The sequence below is a fragment of the Xyrauchen texanus genome, chromosome 33 (assembly GCF_025860055.1).
Source record: "Xyrauchen texanus isolate HMW12.3.18 chromosome 33, RBS_HiC_50CHRs, whole genome shotgun sequence".
Lineage (NCBI taxonomy): Eukaryota > Metazoa > Chordata > Actinopteri > Cypriniformes > Catostomidae > Xyrauchen > Xyrauchen texanus.
This window is the reverse complement of record NC_068308.1, coordinates 2,378,068-2,394,037: the sequence shown is the minus strand read 5'-3', so window position 1 is coordinate 2,394,037 and position 15,970 is coordinate 2,378,068. Positions and strand designations below refer to the sequence as shown.

Sequence of the window (15,970 nt, the reverse complement as noted above, 5' to 3'; positions counted from 1 at the left end):
AGGAGCACGACTCTTCACGCTTTGCTTTTGAACTTCCCTTCAAACAGGACCGAGGCGGGTCTGAGGCTTGCTCGTCAATCGCAGAACCCACACTCAGGTCATCCAGGAGGTCAGCCTGGTACACCTGTAAAACAGCATAGTAAGCAGAGCAGCACCAGCCTGACCTGGTGCTTGATAAGCCCTTCCCACTAAAGTGGAGGTTGTCCTACAAGGCTTTGAGGGGAGAAAGGGCTTCTTAAGTGACGATGCTGAGCCTGGCGAGAGATAGCCCGCAAGCGTCTCTCCGACCGGCGGCATCACTGAAAGAAAAAAAGTTTTGACAGGGTTTGTGAAACACACAGCCACAGAATCGCTCTGAAAAAAGAGGATCTGACGACACCTGGTGACGCATCCATTCATAGCCTGGCCTCAGGTGCATCTAATGATTACATCAGCCGAGGCTATAATTTCCAGTCAATGTTCATTGATGTGTTGCACACATATTCACAGCTCGGTCACAACTAGGATTGTTCCCCATAGCGCTTAGCAGCGCAGCATCATAGTGAAGCTTTTTGTAAAGGGAACGATTCTTTTTACATTTTCTTTATGTACATTCAGTGATTGTGTGCAGAATTACAGTAAAATAAATATTGAATACAATAATTTTCAATTAAAGCATGATAAATTAAAGACAGCTAAACAAATACTATACTATAATACTATATACAGGCAGTTGACGTGGCATGCTATTACACGGTCCTCATTTTTTGTCAATATTTGTATTTTTTTATATTTTCATCATTTGGCTGGTTGGCAAAGAACACTGATGTGTTGCCTGGAATCATACAATTATCTATTCTTTTTCAATTATCAACTTGTATTCCAATTTTTATAAAAAGTGAAAAAGTTGTTGGAGACAGGCATATACTCACTTTTGTGAGATAAGGTCTCTGTACGGACTCCCGTGTTGCATGGCGATGCCGTAGCCTTTGCTGCTCATACTGTTGCCGGATACAGTGATGGTACAGTCGTCATCTGTCAGCGCTGCATACTCCACCACTGCCATATCCCATAGGAATGCATATGGCCCTTTTTTGGCCTGTGGACAAACACACAGCCTCATTTTTAAAGCTAAAGAGAGCATTATTTTTCCAATATAAGAGTACTTTCTCCAATCCCAGCTTAAAATGCAGAGACAACTACAGTATCAGTAAACCATAAGATTACCATGATTTCCCTGAAATAAGTAAATTCTAATTGTGTTTACTTGTACAGAAATATGTTGATAACTATCAAAAATCTGCTCATTCTATACTGTAAAAAAAGTAAGGCAACAAAGCCTTTTTGACTTCAAGCAAATTAGTTTTACCAACTTAACAATTCACGCTGGATCTCAAATTCCATGAACTTAACACAATACGTTCAGGGAACTCAAAAATATCAATGATCATTAAGCTCAATAAATTTGAATTTTTAAGTATAGCTGTCCATAATTTTGATTATTTTTGAACACAATAATATATATATATTTTTTTAAGTAGATCTTTATTTTGACATAAGATCATGTATCGGCCTTTAACAAATGGATAACATCATTAAAGATATGAGTCGAAATCAAAGATTTAAATTCCCACATATTTCCTGATTTTCTGTCATAGAGCCTGGCTTTATAGACTTACAACAGTGAAATTTAAACTTCCATTTCACAGAGGTGCACAACGTTTCAAATAGGGGTGTGTTGGAGGGTCACTGATCAAACTGAGCATGCTCAAAAGCCTGAATGTTCTAACTTCACCACTAAACTTGATATTGTATGTGCTCACAGGGTCTGGATGAATATGTGCTGTTATAGGGTGTTATAACAACTACAGGTGGCTTAAAAACTACTGTAAAATGAATGTCACAACAATAAGCCCCCACAAAAACTGCCAGTCAAACCAGATGTAATAAGTCACTTGCCAATTTTTTAAAACATTGTCAGACAATTCCAAATAATGTCTGTCATTTTGGAAGATAACAAAGATGAAAAACATTTAAACCAAGCTCCTTGTTGTTTTTTTTTTATTAATCATCTTTACGAAGTTCATATCTCAGGTCGTGCTGTGTGTATGCCATATATCAGAAGATTTTTAAATGGAAACTATGATGAACATAAACCTGTTCTGGGATTTGGCTGTTTTCATATTGAAGTGCACAACAAGAAACACAATGAAATCTAGAGCATCATATTCATGCATTCTCTCTTTCTCTGCATTCTGTATGTCAGTGTCTCTCTCTCTTTCACTCACAAAGACAAAGATCCCCCATTTAGCCTTAACAGACTGTAGGGGCAAGTGCTGTTAGCGAGCGCCTATGAAGGCCGGAACGGTACACGAGGGGGTGGGTGGCCAGCACCACGCCCGACCGCCTTTGTCTCCCAAGTGGCGATGTTGACACCGCACCAGGTACTCATTTTAGGCTGAGTCGACCTAGGGGAGGCCTGGGACTGGTTCAGATAATCATCACTGGTGTTGGCCATGAGCAGGAATCAAACTCAGGTCGCCAGGTTCGTAGCGCAGCGCACTAACCGGTACACTACCGCTCCCACAAATATACTACTTCTTCTATGTTGAGTCTTGAAGAACTGACACACTATGTAAATTATCATATTAAGGTATTTTAAAAGATGACTTTACAGAAAATTGTCTAGTTAGAAATAGACAGACAGCAACCAATATGTCAATGATTTACGAAAACTCTAAGTCAATGTCATCATACAAAACAGCTATCTAGACAGTAATGCAGATATGTAATTTGTAGGGTTGGGTAAAAATATAGATTTTCAGATGAATCACTCCATTTAAACAATTCAATATCGATTCTTAAAATCCCATAATTTAATCTATGTGCAACCCTCAACAATGCAAGTTAATCACTCACATATGCAAGACAATTTTGGCAGCTAAAATGTGTGTAAATAGTCACTAGCTGGTTAAAGTCAAGATTTCACTCACCAGTGATTAATTAAATAAGTAGTTTTTCACTGTGTGTTGAGAGTAAAAGTTTGGTTTGGTGTGTATCCAAAGACAAGATCAACACAATCCATTTTTAATTGAATAATGTCTCTTGATATAATTTCTGTTCTGGTTTTACAGTCAGTTGTTGATCAAAACACATTTATTTCTTATCACACATTTGACTCCACTTTTGTTCATGTGCGCTCAACCGAAACACTACTGTGAGACACTCGCTGAACTGACGCTTTTCCTAAAGATACAGTACCTGTTTAGCATGTGTTCTTCAAATCAATGTTAATACTTTTACATAGTACAAATTATGCATTTAAACAATAGATATGAAGTCAAAAGTTTACGTACACCACAGCCAAATAATTTAAACTCAGTTTTTCAAAAGTCCTGACATTTAATCGAAGAAAACAGTCTTAGGACAGTTAGGATCTCAGCATTATTTTAAGAATATGAAATATCAGAATAATAGTAGGGAGAATGATTTATTTCAGCTATTATATCTTTCATCACATTCCCAGTGAGTCAGAAGTTTACATATACTTTGTTAGTATTTGGTGGCATTGCCTTTGAATTGTATAACTTGAGTCAAACGATTTGGGTATCCTTCCACAAGCTTCTCACAATAAGTTGCTGGAAGTTTGGCCCATTCCTCCAGACAGAACTGGTGTAACTGAATCAGGTTTGTAGGACTCATTGCTCGCACACGCTTTCAGTTCTGTCCACAAATGTTCTATCGGATTGAGGTCAGTGCTTTGTGATGGCCACTCCAATACCTTGACTTAGTTGTCCTTAAGCCATTTTTACATAACTTTGGAGGTATGCTTGGGGTCATTGTCTATTTGGAAGACCCATTTGCAACAGAGCTTTAACTTCCTGACTGATCTCTTTAGATGTTGCTTCAATATATCCACATAACTTTCCTTCCTCATGATGTCATCTATTTTGTGAAATGCACCAGTCCCTCCAGCATGATGCTTCTACCCCCATGCTTCACAGTTCGGATGGTGTTTTTCGGCTGGCAAGACTCTTTTTCCCTTTTTTCTCCAAACATAATTATGGTCATTATGGCCAAAGCGTAAAATTTTTGTTTCAACAGACCAGAGAAAATGTCTTTAAATGTAAGGCCTTCGTCCCCATGTGCACTTGCAAATTGTAGTCTGGCTTTTTTATGGTGGTTTTGGAGCAGTGGCTTCTTCCTTGCTGAGCAGCCTTTCAGGTAATGATGATATAGGACTCGTTTTACTGTGGATATACATACTTGTCTCCCTATTTTCTCCAGCATCTTCACAAGGTCTTTTGCTGTTGTTCTGGGATTAAATTTGAACTTTTTGCACCAAACTACGCTCATCTCTAGGAGACAGAATGTATCTACTTCTTGAGCAGTATGATGGCTGCATTGTACCATGGTGTTTATACTTGTGTACTATTGTTTGTACAGATGAAAGTGGTACATTCAGGTATTTGGAACCAGACTTGTGGAGTTCCACAACTTTTATTTCTGAGGTCTTGGTTGATTTCTGTTGATTTTCCCATGATGTCAAATACAGAGGCACTGAGTTTGAAGGTAGGCCTTAAACAGGTACACCTCCATTTGACTCCATTTAGCCAGTTAGCCTATAAGAAGCTAACTGGCTAATTGTCTAAAGGCTTGACATAATTTTCTGGAATTTTACATGCTGCTTAATAGCAAAGTTAACTTAGTGTATTTAAACTTCTGACCCACTGGAATTGTAATATAGTCCATTAAAAGTGAAGCAATCTGTCTGTAAACAATAGTTGGAAAATATTACTCATGTCATGCACAAAGTAGATCTAATGATCTAACGACTTGCAAAACTATAGTTTGCTAATATGACATTTGTCAAGTGGTTTAAAAATGAGTTTTAGTGACTTCTACCCAAGTATGTATGTAAACTTCTGACCTCAACTGAATGTGTATATATATATATATATATATATATATATATATATATATATATATATAACATGTGCTATATAATATGCAAGTGCAAGATGTCATATTTACATAATTTGATAGAATACCAAAATGGTAATGAAAAAAATCATTATATATCAAGTTAGAAGGTAACCTGTATAGGCTATTTGACAGCATTAACTGAGAAAATTGTATTTTATATTTAAGAACATTTTAATCAATTCATCTTTACCAACACTCAGCCCTACTAAATTGTTCCTTAAAATAAATGAAATGTGTTAAAAGAGTTTGTTATACAATAAGATCATGCACCTTGCGTATGCCTTCAGAGGGGCTGGACACGGAAAAGTCCTGTCCGTTGTTTTTGTTGATGGTCCTCCAAAGCTCCGCATATGTGCTGTCCTGCTCCAGTGGATTTGTGCCCTTGGCTCTGAAGTAATCATACACCGCCGAGTCCCTGACAGTGCCGTAGGAATAGTCCATCTGCCTCGCAAGATCCTGAAACGTTCTGTTGGATAGATGAATTTGAAGGGAAATAAAGAGTGAAGGACATGTCAGATGTACATTGGATGCTCGCCATGGTGTACGGTGTGGTTGCAGTAGACACTAAAACACAATTGAGTTCTCAGTTTCACAGCAATTCTAATCATTGCACACACAGCGATGTAACAGTATTCTGAATTTGTGGAATAAAGTTTGAGTTCATAGTGCCTTTCAAAAAAATTAGCATTAGCTCAACCCCACTCTTAAGCTGGAAATACTGATTCAATATGTAATATGTGACATGGAAAGGGTTTAGATGGAACTAAACATACTGTGTAGACAGTAATTTGAGTGATAAAGCAGTGAAAAAAATTAAGTCTGCATTAGAAACTTTTGAACTTTTCAAATGCATATGAAGCTACACACATCACATAAACTATACATATGTATTTTCTCAGGCACTTATTGAGTCATACAACTTAAATAGATGTACAACTTGCATAATTTTAGATCAAATGTCAACAGCCATAATATCATACTGTTCATATTATGCAATTGCTTTAGTTTACTTCCATGTTGTTTCTTCATCAAATAGCAATGTCAAACGTAAATCAAGCCAATCACTGAAACAACAGTGCCACCTTGAAGAACAAATAGCATGTATAATATGTATATGTTCAAGCACAGAAAATCAACACAAAAACATTTACAGTGCACTACAGTGAAACTGGCTTACTTGCAAATTGCACAAATGGCATAACACTAATGAACTAAATCTCTATTTGTGTCTGATCCTGCTCTGCCGAAAAGCTTAAATGGGTAGTGACCTGACTCATATCGTGTACCTGGAACAGGAAAGCCCAGAGCTTATTAACAAGTATATTGTGTGGATAGATTTGAACAAATGACGTAAAATAGATATGTTTGCCAGTGCCTGATTTGGCCTTAGCCTACCTTGAGAAAGACGCAAGGCCAAAAATAGACCTTACTGTGTAAGCCAATAGAAGAAAAAGCCCCAGCAACCACCTGAGCAAATAGCATTTTCATATTAAGCTCTTGCAGTGCGCTGCAGTGAACTTGCAAAGTGAGCAAATTTAAATGTTAGGCAAAGAGAGAGTACTTAAATTAATTGGCTACCAAATTACACACCAAAGGACTTGTCAGCTTAATGAGCTGATTGGCTTGACATTTCACATTTGAGTAAGCTGACTGGCTTACAGGTAACAAGTTCAAAGAACCTATCAGCTTATGTTTAGTCATTAACGTAAGCACAAATACTGTATATATTGCGACACTATTACATATCTCCGGTCACTAATGACCCTATACACTTTTGGTCACAAGCAATAATAATTATTTAGCAATTTTGCCATTATAACAGAAAGGTTGAGGGATACTACAGAGGTGGGGCATAACTCCAAAAATGGATGAGGTACAGGGGATGGAATGAGGTGCCGGGTCACTAACACCAGAGGAATGCATTAAAAACTAGAAAAAAAAGTTAGTCGAGACAAACTTTAAGTTGGCTTGTGAAAGTTTGGACCAGAAAGTTTGAAGAAGTTTAAAGTAGTTTGAAGTTTAAATTAGTTTAAAGTAGTTTATAGTTTAAAGTAGTTTAAAGTTTAAATTAGTGTGTAGTTTAAACTAGTTTAAAGTTTAAAGTAGTTTGTAGTTTAAAGTAGTTTAAAGTTTAACTTAGTTGCTAGATAGATAGATAGATAGATAGATAGATAGATAGAGATAGACACTCAGATAGATACATAGATAGATAGACACGTTTTAGCATGTTTTAGCACTTCGCTAGGCGATGCTAGCATGTGTTAGCATGATGCTAGCACGTTTTTAACATGTTTTAGCACTTCGCTAGGCGATGCTAGCATGTGTTAGCATGATGCTAGCATGTTTTTAGCATGTTTTAGCACTTCGCTAGGCGATGCTAGCATGTGTTATCATTATGATAGCACGTTTTTAGCATTTTTTAGCACTTCGCTACGCAATGCTAGCATGTGTTAGCATGATGCTAGCACGTTTTTAGCATGTTTTAGCACTTCGCTAGGCGATGCTAGCATGTGTTAACATGATGCTAGCACGTTTTTAGCATGTTTTAGCACTTCGCTAGGCGATGCTAGCACGTTTTTAGCACGTTTTAGCAGTTCGCTAGGCGATTTTAGCATGATGCTAGCACATTTTTAGCTTGTTTTAGCACTTCACTAGTCAATGAAAGAATGTGTTAGCATGATGCTAGCACGTTTTTAGCATGTTTTAGCATGTGGCTATGTAGATTTTAGGTCATTACTTTTTGGCTGCTTGATAAAATAAATCCTCTGAGGGAGAGAGAGAGGGAGAGATGCAGGGCTGACAGGCCCTTTTTGGCTGTGTGTGTGAAAATGTCAGTTGGGATTTAAATTTCTGAACATTACGCAATGTTAAGTCAATGGGAGTTTTTTCCGAGTTTGATCGTCATTTTTAGGAAAACCGTAAGTCCGATCAGTTAGAAAAGATATAGCACACTATTCAGGATTAGTCTGAAGGTCTGTGCCGAGTTTGGTGCCTGTAGCTTAAAAGCTCTAGGAGGAGTTAGATACCGAAATTTCACCACTAAGAAGAATAAGAAGAATCGGAATAATAACTAGATTAAAAAGTTTGAGTACAAACTTTAAGTTGGCTTGTGAAAGTTTGGACCAGAAAGTTTGAAGAAGTTTAAAGTAGTTTGAAGTTTAAATTAGTTTATAGTTTAAAGTAGTCTGAAGTTTAAATTAGTTTAAATGAGTTTAAAGTAGTTTATAGTTTAAAGTAGTTTGAAGTTTAAAGTAGTTTGAAGTTTAAAGTAGTTTGAAGTTTAAATTAGTTTATAGTTTAAATTAGTTTAAAGTTTAAATTAGTCTAAAGTTTAAATTAGTTTGAATTTTAAAGTTGGTTCTTTTGAATCTACAGTGTGAAACATACAGTGTGACCAGTGTAGTCTGATTACAACATTAATGACTCTAATGAGCCAGTTCTTTTGAATCTACAGTGTGAAACATACAGTGTGACCAGTGTAGTCTGATTACAACATTAATGACTCTAATGAGCCAGTTCTTTTGAATCTACAATGTGAAACATACAGTGTGACCAGTGTAGTCTGATTCCCAAACAAATGACTCTAATGAGCCAGTTCTTTTGAATGTACAGTGTAAAACATACAGTGTGACCAGTGTAGTCTGATTCCCAAACGAATTACTCTAATGAGCCGGTTCTTTTGAATCTACAGTGTGAAACATACAGTGTGACCAGTGTAGTCTGATTCCCAAATGAATGACTCTATTGAGCCGGTTCATTTGAATCTACAATGTGAAACATACAGTGTGACCAGTGTAGTCTGATTCCCAAATTAATGACTCTAATGAGCCGGTTCATTTGAATCTACAATGTGAAACATACAGTGTGACCAGTGTAGTCTGATTCCCAAACAAATGACTCTAATGAGCCAGTTCTTTTGAATCTACAGTGTGAAACATACAGTGTGACCAGTGTAGTCTGATTCCCAAACAAATGACTCTAATGAGCCGGTTCTTTTGAATCTACAAATCAAGAGATATGTGATTTGTTACTCGGTTGCTAGGGTAACCCCATCTGGTTGCTAGGCAGTTACCATAGTGATACTTATCAAGTCTCCTTTACATCCTGATTGAAATAAATCAACCTAGAAGTCTCTACGATTTTCTGTTGCAGAGATATGTGATTTGTTACTCGGTTGCTAGGGTAACCCCATCTGGTTGCTAGGCAGTTACCATAGTGATACTTATCAAGTCTCCTTGCCATCCTGATTGAAATAAATCAACCCAGAAGTCTCTATGATTTTCTGGTGCAGAGATATGTGATTTGTTACTCGGTTGCTAGGGTAACCCCATCTGTTTGCTATGAAGTTTCCATAGTGATACTTATCAAGTCTCCTTGCCATCCTGATTGAAATAAATCAACCCAGAAGTCTCTATGATTTTCTGGTGCAGAGATATGTGATTTGTTACTCGGTTGCTAGGGTAACCCCATCTGGTTGCTAGGCAGTTACCAAAGTGATACTTATCAAGTCTCCTTGCCATCCTGATTGAAATAAATAAACCCAGAAGTCTCTATGATTTTCTGTTGCAGAGATATGTGATTTGTTACTCGGTTGCTAGGGTAACCCCATCTGGTTGTTAGGCAGATACCATAGTGATACTTATCAAGTCCTCTTGCCATCCGGATTTAAATAAATCAACCCAGAAGTCTCTACGATTTTCTGGTGCAGAGATATGTGATTTGTTACTCGGTTGGTAGGGTAACCCCATCTGGTTGTTAGGCAGTTACCATAGCATGTTTTAGCATGTGGCTATGAAGATTTTAGGTCATTACTTTTTGGCTGCTTGATAAAATAAATCCTCTGAGGGAGAGAGAGAGGGAGAGATGCAGGGCTGACAGGCCCTTTTTGTCTGTGTGTGTGAAAATGTCAGTTGGGATTTAAATTTCTGAACATTCCGCAATGTTAAGTCAATGGGAGTTTTTTCCGAGTTTGATCGTCATTTTTAGGTAAACCGTAAGTCCGATCAGTTAGAAAAGATATAGCAACTCGAGTCAGAACAGTTTGAGTGTCTGAGCCGAGTTTGGTGCCTGTAGCTTAAAAGCTCTAGGAGGAGTTAGATATAGAAATTTCTGAGTAAGAAGAATAATAATAACTAGATAGGTACATTTCCTGAAGAAAATGTGAGTGGTGCTTGCCGTGGCAAAACTAGTCAAACAGCATGTTATAACTTGAAAAGAACAAAAATTATGGTCATAAATAAATCAACCCAGAAGTCTGTACGATTTTCTGGTGCAGAAATATGTGATTTGTTACTCGGTTGCTAGGGTAAGGCCATGTGGTTGCTATGCAGTTACCAAGGCTTTACAATACATGGCTCCTTTCCGTCCTGAGTGAAATAAGTCAACCCGGAAGTCTGTACTGTTTTCTGGGGCAGAGATATGCGATGTGTTACTCGGTTGCTAGGGTAACCCATCTGGTTGTTAGGCAGTTATCATAGTGATAGTAATCAAGTCTCCTTGCCATCCTGATTGAAATAAGTCAACCCGGAAGTCTGTACGTTTTTATGATGCAGAGATATGTGATTTGTTACTCGGTTGCTAGGGTACCCCCATCTGGTTGCTAGGCAGTTACCATAGTGATATTTCTCAAGTCTCCTTGCTATCCTGAGTAAAATCAGTCAACCCGGAAGTGTCTACGATGTTCTGATCCAGAGATATGTGATTTGTTAATTGGTTGCTAGGGTAACCCCTCCTTGTTGCTAGGCAGTTACCATAGTGATTCTAATCAAATGTCTTTGCCATCCTGATTGAAATAAACCAACCCACAAATCTCTACGATTTTCTGGTGCAGAGATATGTGATTTGTTACTCGGTTGCTAGGGTAACCCCATGTGGTTGCCATGCAGTTACCAAGGTAATACAATACATGGCTCCTTTCCATCCTGAGTCAAATAAGTCAACCCGGAAGTCTCTACGTTTTTCTGATGCAGAGATATTTGATATGTTACTCTGTTGCTAGGGTAACCCCTCCTTGTTGCTAGGCAGTTACCATAGTGATTATAATGAAGTGTCTTTGCCATCCTGATTGAAATAAACCAACCCAGAATCCCTATGTTTTTCTGATGCAGAGATATGTGATTTGTTACTCGGTTGCTAGGGTAACCCCATGTGGTTGCTAGGCAGTTACCATAGTGATACTTATCAAGTGTCCTTGCTATCCAGAGTAAAATCAGTCAACCAGGAAGTCTCTACGATGTTCTGATCCAGAGATATGTGATTTGTTATTTGGTTGCTAGGGTAACCCCTCCTTGTTGCTAGGCAGTTACCATAGTGATTATAATCAAGTGTCTTTGCCATCCTGATTGAAATAAACCAACCCAGAAATCCCTATGTTTTTCTGATGCAGAGATATGTGATTTGTTACTCGGTTGCTAGGGTAACCCCATGTGGTTGCTAGGCAGTTGCCATAGTGATACTTATGAAGTCTCCTTGCCATCCTGAGTGAAATAAACCAACCCAGAAATCTCTACGTTTTTCTGATGCAGAGATATGTGACTTGTTACTTGGTTGCTAGGGTAACCCCATCTGGTGGCTAGGCAGTTACCATAGTGATACTAATGAAGTCTCCTTGCCATGCTGATTGAAATAAGTCAAACCGGAAGTCTCTATGTTTTTGTGATGCAGAGATATGTGATTTGCTACTCGGTTGCTAGGGTAACCCCATCTGGTTGCTAGGCAGTTACCATAGTGATACAAATGTAGTGTCCTTGCCATCCTGATTGAATTAAGTCAACCCCGAAGCCTCTATGTTTTTCTGATGCAGAGATATGTGATTAGTTACTCGGTTGCTAGGGTAACCCCATCTGGTTGCTAGGCAGTTACCATAGTGATACTAATCAAGTATCTTTGCCATCCTGATTGAAATAAGTCAACCCGGAAGTCTCTACGTTTTTGTGATGCAGAGATATGTGATTTGTTAGTGGGTTGCTAGGGTAACCCCATCTGGTTGCTAGGCAGTTACCATAGTGATACTAATGAAGTCTCCTTGCCATCCTGATTGAAATAAGTCAACCCAGAAGTCTCTACGTTTTTGTGATGCAGAGATACGTGATTTGTTACTCGGTTGCTAGGGTAACCCCATCTGGTTGCTAGGCAGTTACCATAGTGATACTAATCAAGTCTCCTTGCCATCCTGATTGAAATAAGTCAACCCGGAAGTCTCTACGTTTTTCTGATGCAGAGATATGTGATTTGTTACTTGGTTGCTAGAGTAACCCCATATGGTTGCTAGGAAGTTACCATAGTGATACTAATCAAGTGTCCTTGCCATCCTGATTGAAATAAGTCAACCCGGAAGTCTGTACTATTTTCTGGGGCAGAGATATGTTGTTTGATATTCGGTTGCTAGGGTAACCCCATCTGGTTGCTAGGCAGTTACCATAGTGATACTAATCAAGTCTCCTTGCCATCGTGATTGAAATAAGTCAACCCGGAAGTCTCTACGTTTTTCTGATGCAGAGATATGTGATTTGTTACTCGGTTGCTAGGGTAACCCCATCTGGTTGCTAGGTTGTTACCCTAGTGATACTTATGAAGTCTCCTTGCCATCCTGATTGAAATAAATCAAGCCAGAAGTCTCTCTGATTTTCTGGTGCAGAGATATAGTTACTGCTAAACGGTTGCAAGGGTACTCTGTGTAGTTGCTAGGGAGTGGCTTGGCAGCTGCCAATCATGAATCTCCAAAGGCTGCTTGTCAGTATGAATGATATAAACCAACTCCCATGCCTCTGTGACATTCAGAATGGAAGATATCCCTCTATGGATTTTGGTTGCTAAGGTGCTCGACAGCGGTTGCTAGGGAGGGGCTAGGAAGTGTTGAGGTGATTCATGATTGGCTGTTTGCTGCCCCGAGTCAAACGAGACCACCCTTGTGTTTCTATGACGCTTCTATCCGGAGATATCCCTTTGATGTCTTTCATTAGAAGTCTATGGGACTTGTTGCTAAGGTGCTTTAAATTGTTGTAATAGGGCGTGGCTTGATAGATTCACAATGATCCCGAGAGACTGATTGGTCGTCTGAGTAAAATGAGCCCGCCCCCTTGTCTCTACGACACTGTGATCCAGAGCTATGTTCAATACAAAATCCCTATTTCATGGTCCGTCCTACACCATTGTAAGTCAATGGGGTCAACTTTGGGCTGCTCCTGCCCCCCAGGGGTGCAACTTTTACCCCATCTTACAGAGCCTGCCAGCCTCTTCAAATGAAGCAAATCACACGTTTCTGCGAAATCCTCGCTCGGAGCTGTGATGCGTCAAAGTTTCTTGCAATGTTAAGTCTATGGGATTTTGCAGCCGCTTTTTTGCCCCTGGGGCAAATACCGTACCCCCGATCGCTTACAAAAGTCATAGCACACGTGTCCTCAATAGGCCGTTCGATTTGATACCTCATTCGTGGGTCTACGCCAAACGGTGCGGGACGAGTTAGGTGCCGAACTTTTGTACGGAGATATAAAAATACAAACTAGATAGGTACATTTCCTGAAGAAAATGTGAGTGGTGCTTGCCGTGGCAAAACTCGTCAAACAGCATGTTATAACTTGAAAAGAACAGAAATTGTGGTCATAAATAAATCAACCCAGAAGTCTGTATAATGTTCTGGTGCAGAAATATGTGATTTGTTAGTAGGTTGCTAGGGTAACCCCATGTGGTTGCTAGGCAGTTACCATAGTGATAGTAATCAAGTGTCCTTGCCATCCTGATTGAAATAAGTCAAACCGGAAGTCTGTATGTTTTTGTGATGCAGAGATATGTGATTTGTTACTCGGTTGCTAGGGTAAGCCCATCTGGTTGCTAGGCAGTTACCATAGTGATACTAATGAAGTCTCCTTGCCATCCTGATTGAAATAAGTCAACCCGGAAGTCTCTACGCTTTTCTGATGCAGAGATATGTGATTTGTTACTCGGTTGCTAGGGTAACCCCATCTGGTTGCTAGGCAGTTACCATAGTGATACTAATCAAGTGTCCTTGCCATCCTGATTGAAATAAATCAACCCAGAAGTCTCTCTGATTTTCTGGTGCAGAGATATAGTTACTGCTAAACGGTTGCTAGGGTACTCTGTTTAGTTGCTAGGAGTGGCTTGGCAGCTGCCAATCATGAATCTCCAAAGGCTGCTTGTCAGTATGAATGATATAAACCAACTCCCATGCCTCTGTGACATTCAGAATGGAAGATATCCCTCTATGGATTTTGGTTGTTAAGGTGCTCGACAATGGTTGCTAGGGAGGGGCTAGGAAGTGTTGATTTGATGCATGATTGGCTGTTTGCTGTCCCGAGTCAAACGAGACCACCCTTGTGTTTCTATGACACTTCTATCCGGAGATATCCCTTTGATCTGTTTCAATAGAAGTCTATGGGACTTGTTGCTAAGGTGCTCTTAATGGTTGCTAGGGCGTGGCTTGATAGCTTCACAATGATCCTGAGAGACTGATTGGTCGTCTGAGTAAAATGAGCCCACCCCTCGTCTCTATGACACTGTGATCCAGAGCTATGTTCAATACAAATCCCTATGCCTTTTCATTTCATGGGCCGTCCTACACCATTATAAGTCAATTGGGGCATTTTTGGGCAGCTCCTGCCCCCAGGGGTGCAACTTTTACCCCATATTGAGGTATGCTCTTACAGAGCCTGCCAGCCTCTTCAAATGTGGCAAATCACACGTTTCTGCGAAATCCTCGCTCGGAGCTGTGACGCTCAAAGTTTGTCTCAATGTTAAGTCTATGGGATTTTTCGCCGCTTTTTTGCCCCTGGGGCAAATACCGTACTCCGATCGCTTATAAAAGTCATAGCACACGTGTCCTCAATAGGCCGTTCGATTTGACACCTCATTCGTGGGTCTACGCCAAACGGTGCGGGACGAGTTAGGTGCCGAGTTTTGTTAAGAGATATAATAAAATAAAGATAATAATATTGAGTTACATAGAGTTGCAACCCTAATGATAGGTACATTTCCTGAAGAAAATGTGAGTGGTGCTTGCCGTGGCAAAACTCAGTCAAACAGCATGCTGTAACTTGAAAAGAACAAAAATTATGGTCATAAATAAATCAACCCAGAAGTCTGTACGATTTTCTGGTGCAGAAATATGTGATTTGTTACTCGGTTGCTAGGGTAAGCCCATGTGGTTGCTATGCAGTTACCAAGGTAATACAATACATGGCTCCTTTCCATCCTGAGTGAAATAAGTCAACCCGGAAGTCTGTAGTGTTTTCTGGTGCAGAGATATGTGATTTGTTACTCGGTTGCTAGGGTAACCCCATCTGGTTGCTAGGCAGTTACCATAGTGATACTAATCAAGTGTCCTTGCCATCCTGATTGAAATAAGTCAACCCGAAGTCTCTATGTTTTTGTGATGCAGAGATATGTGATTTGTTACTCGGTTGCTAGGGTAAGCCCATCTGGTTGCTAGGCAGTTACCATAGTGATACTAATGAAGTGTCCTTTCCATCCTGATTGAAATAAGTCAACCCGAAGTCTCTACGTTTTTCTGATGCAGAGATATGTGATTTGTTACTCGGTTGCTAGGGTAACCCCATCTGGTTGCTAGGCAGTTACCATAGTGATACTAATCAAGTGTCCTTGCCATCCTGATTGAAATAAATCAACCCAGAAGTCTCTCTGATTTTCTGGTGCAGAGATATAGTTACTGCTAAACGGTTGCTAGGGTACTCTGTTTAGTTGCTAGGAGTGGCTTGGCAGCTGCCAATCATGAATCTCCAAAGGCTGCTTGTCAGTATGAATGATATAAACCAACTCCCATGCCTCTGTGACATTCAGAATGGAAGATATCCCTCTATGGATTTTGGTTGTTAAGGTGCTCGACAATGGTTGCTAGGGAGGGGCTAGGAAGTGTTGATTTGATGCATGATTGGCTGTTTGCTGTCCCGAGTCAAACGAGACCACCCTTGTGTTTCTATGACACTTCTATCCGGAGATATCCCTTTGATCTGTTTCAATAGAAGTCTATGGG

The 15,970-nt window shown here is 39.5% G+C and overlaps 1 protein-coding gene across 1 annotated transcript in view; it reads right to left on the bottom strand.

The window, feature by feature from the left end:
* grid1b (glutamate receptor, ionotropic, delta 1b) overlaps positions 1–15,970 on the bottom strand; it is a 711,417-nt gene that overhangs the window by 29,464 nt on the left and 665,983 nt on the right. Inside the window, exons 13-14 of the mRNA XM_052102777.1 lie at positions 5,236–5,431; positions 912–1,078 (exon numbers count right to left, since the gene is read on the bottom strand). Coding sequence (XP_051958737.1) covers positions 912–1,078; positions 5,236–5,431 — 363 coding nt within the window. The remainder of the gene's footprint in view (positions 1–911; positions 1,079–5,235; positions 5,432–15,970) is intronic.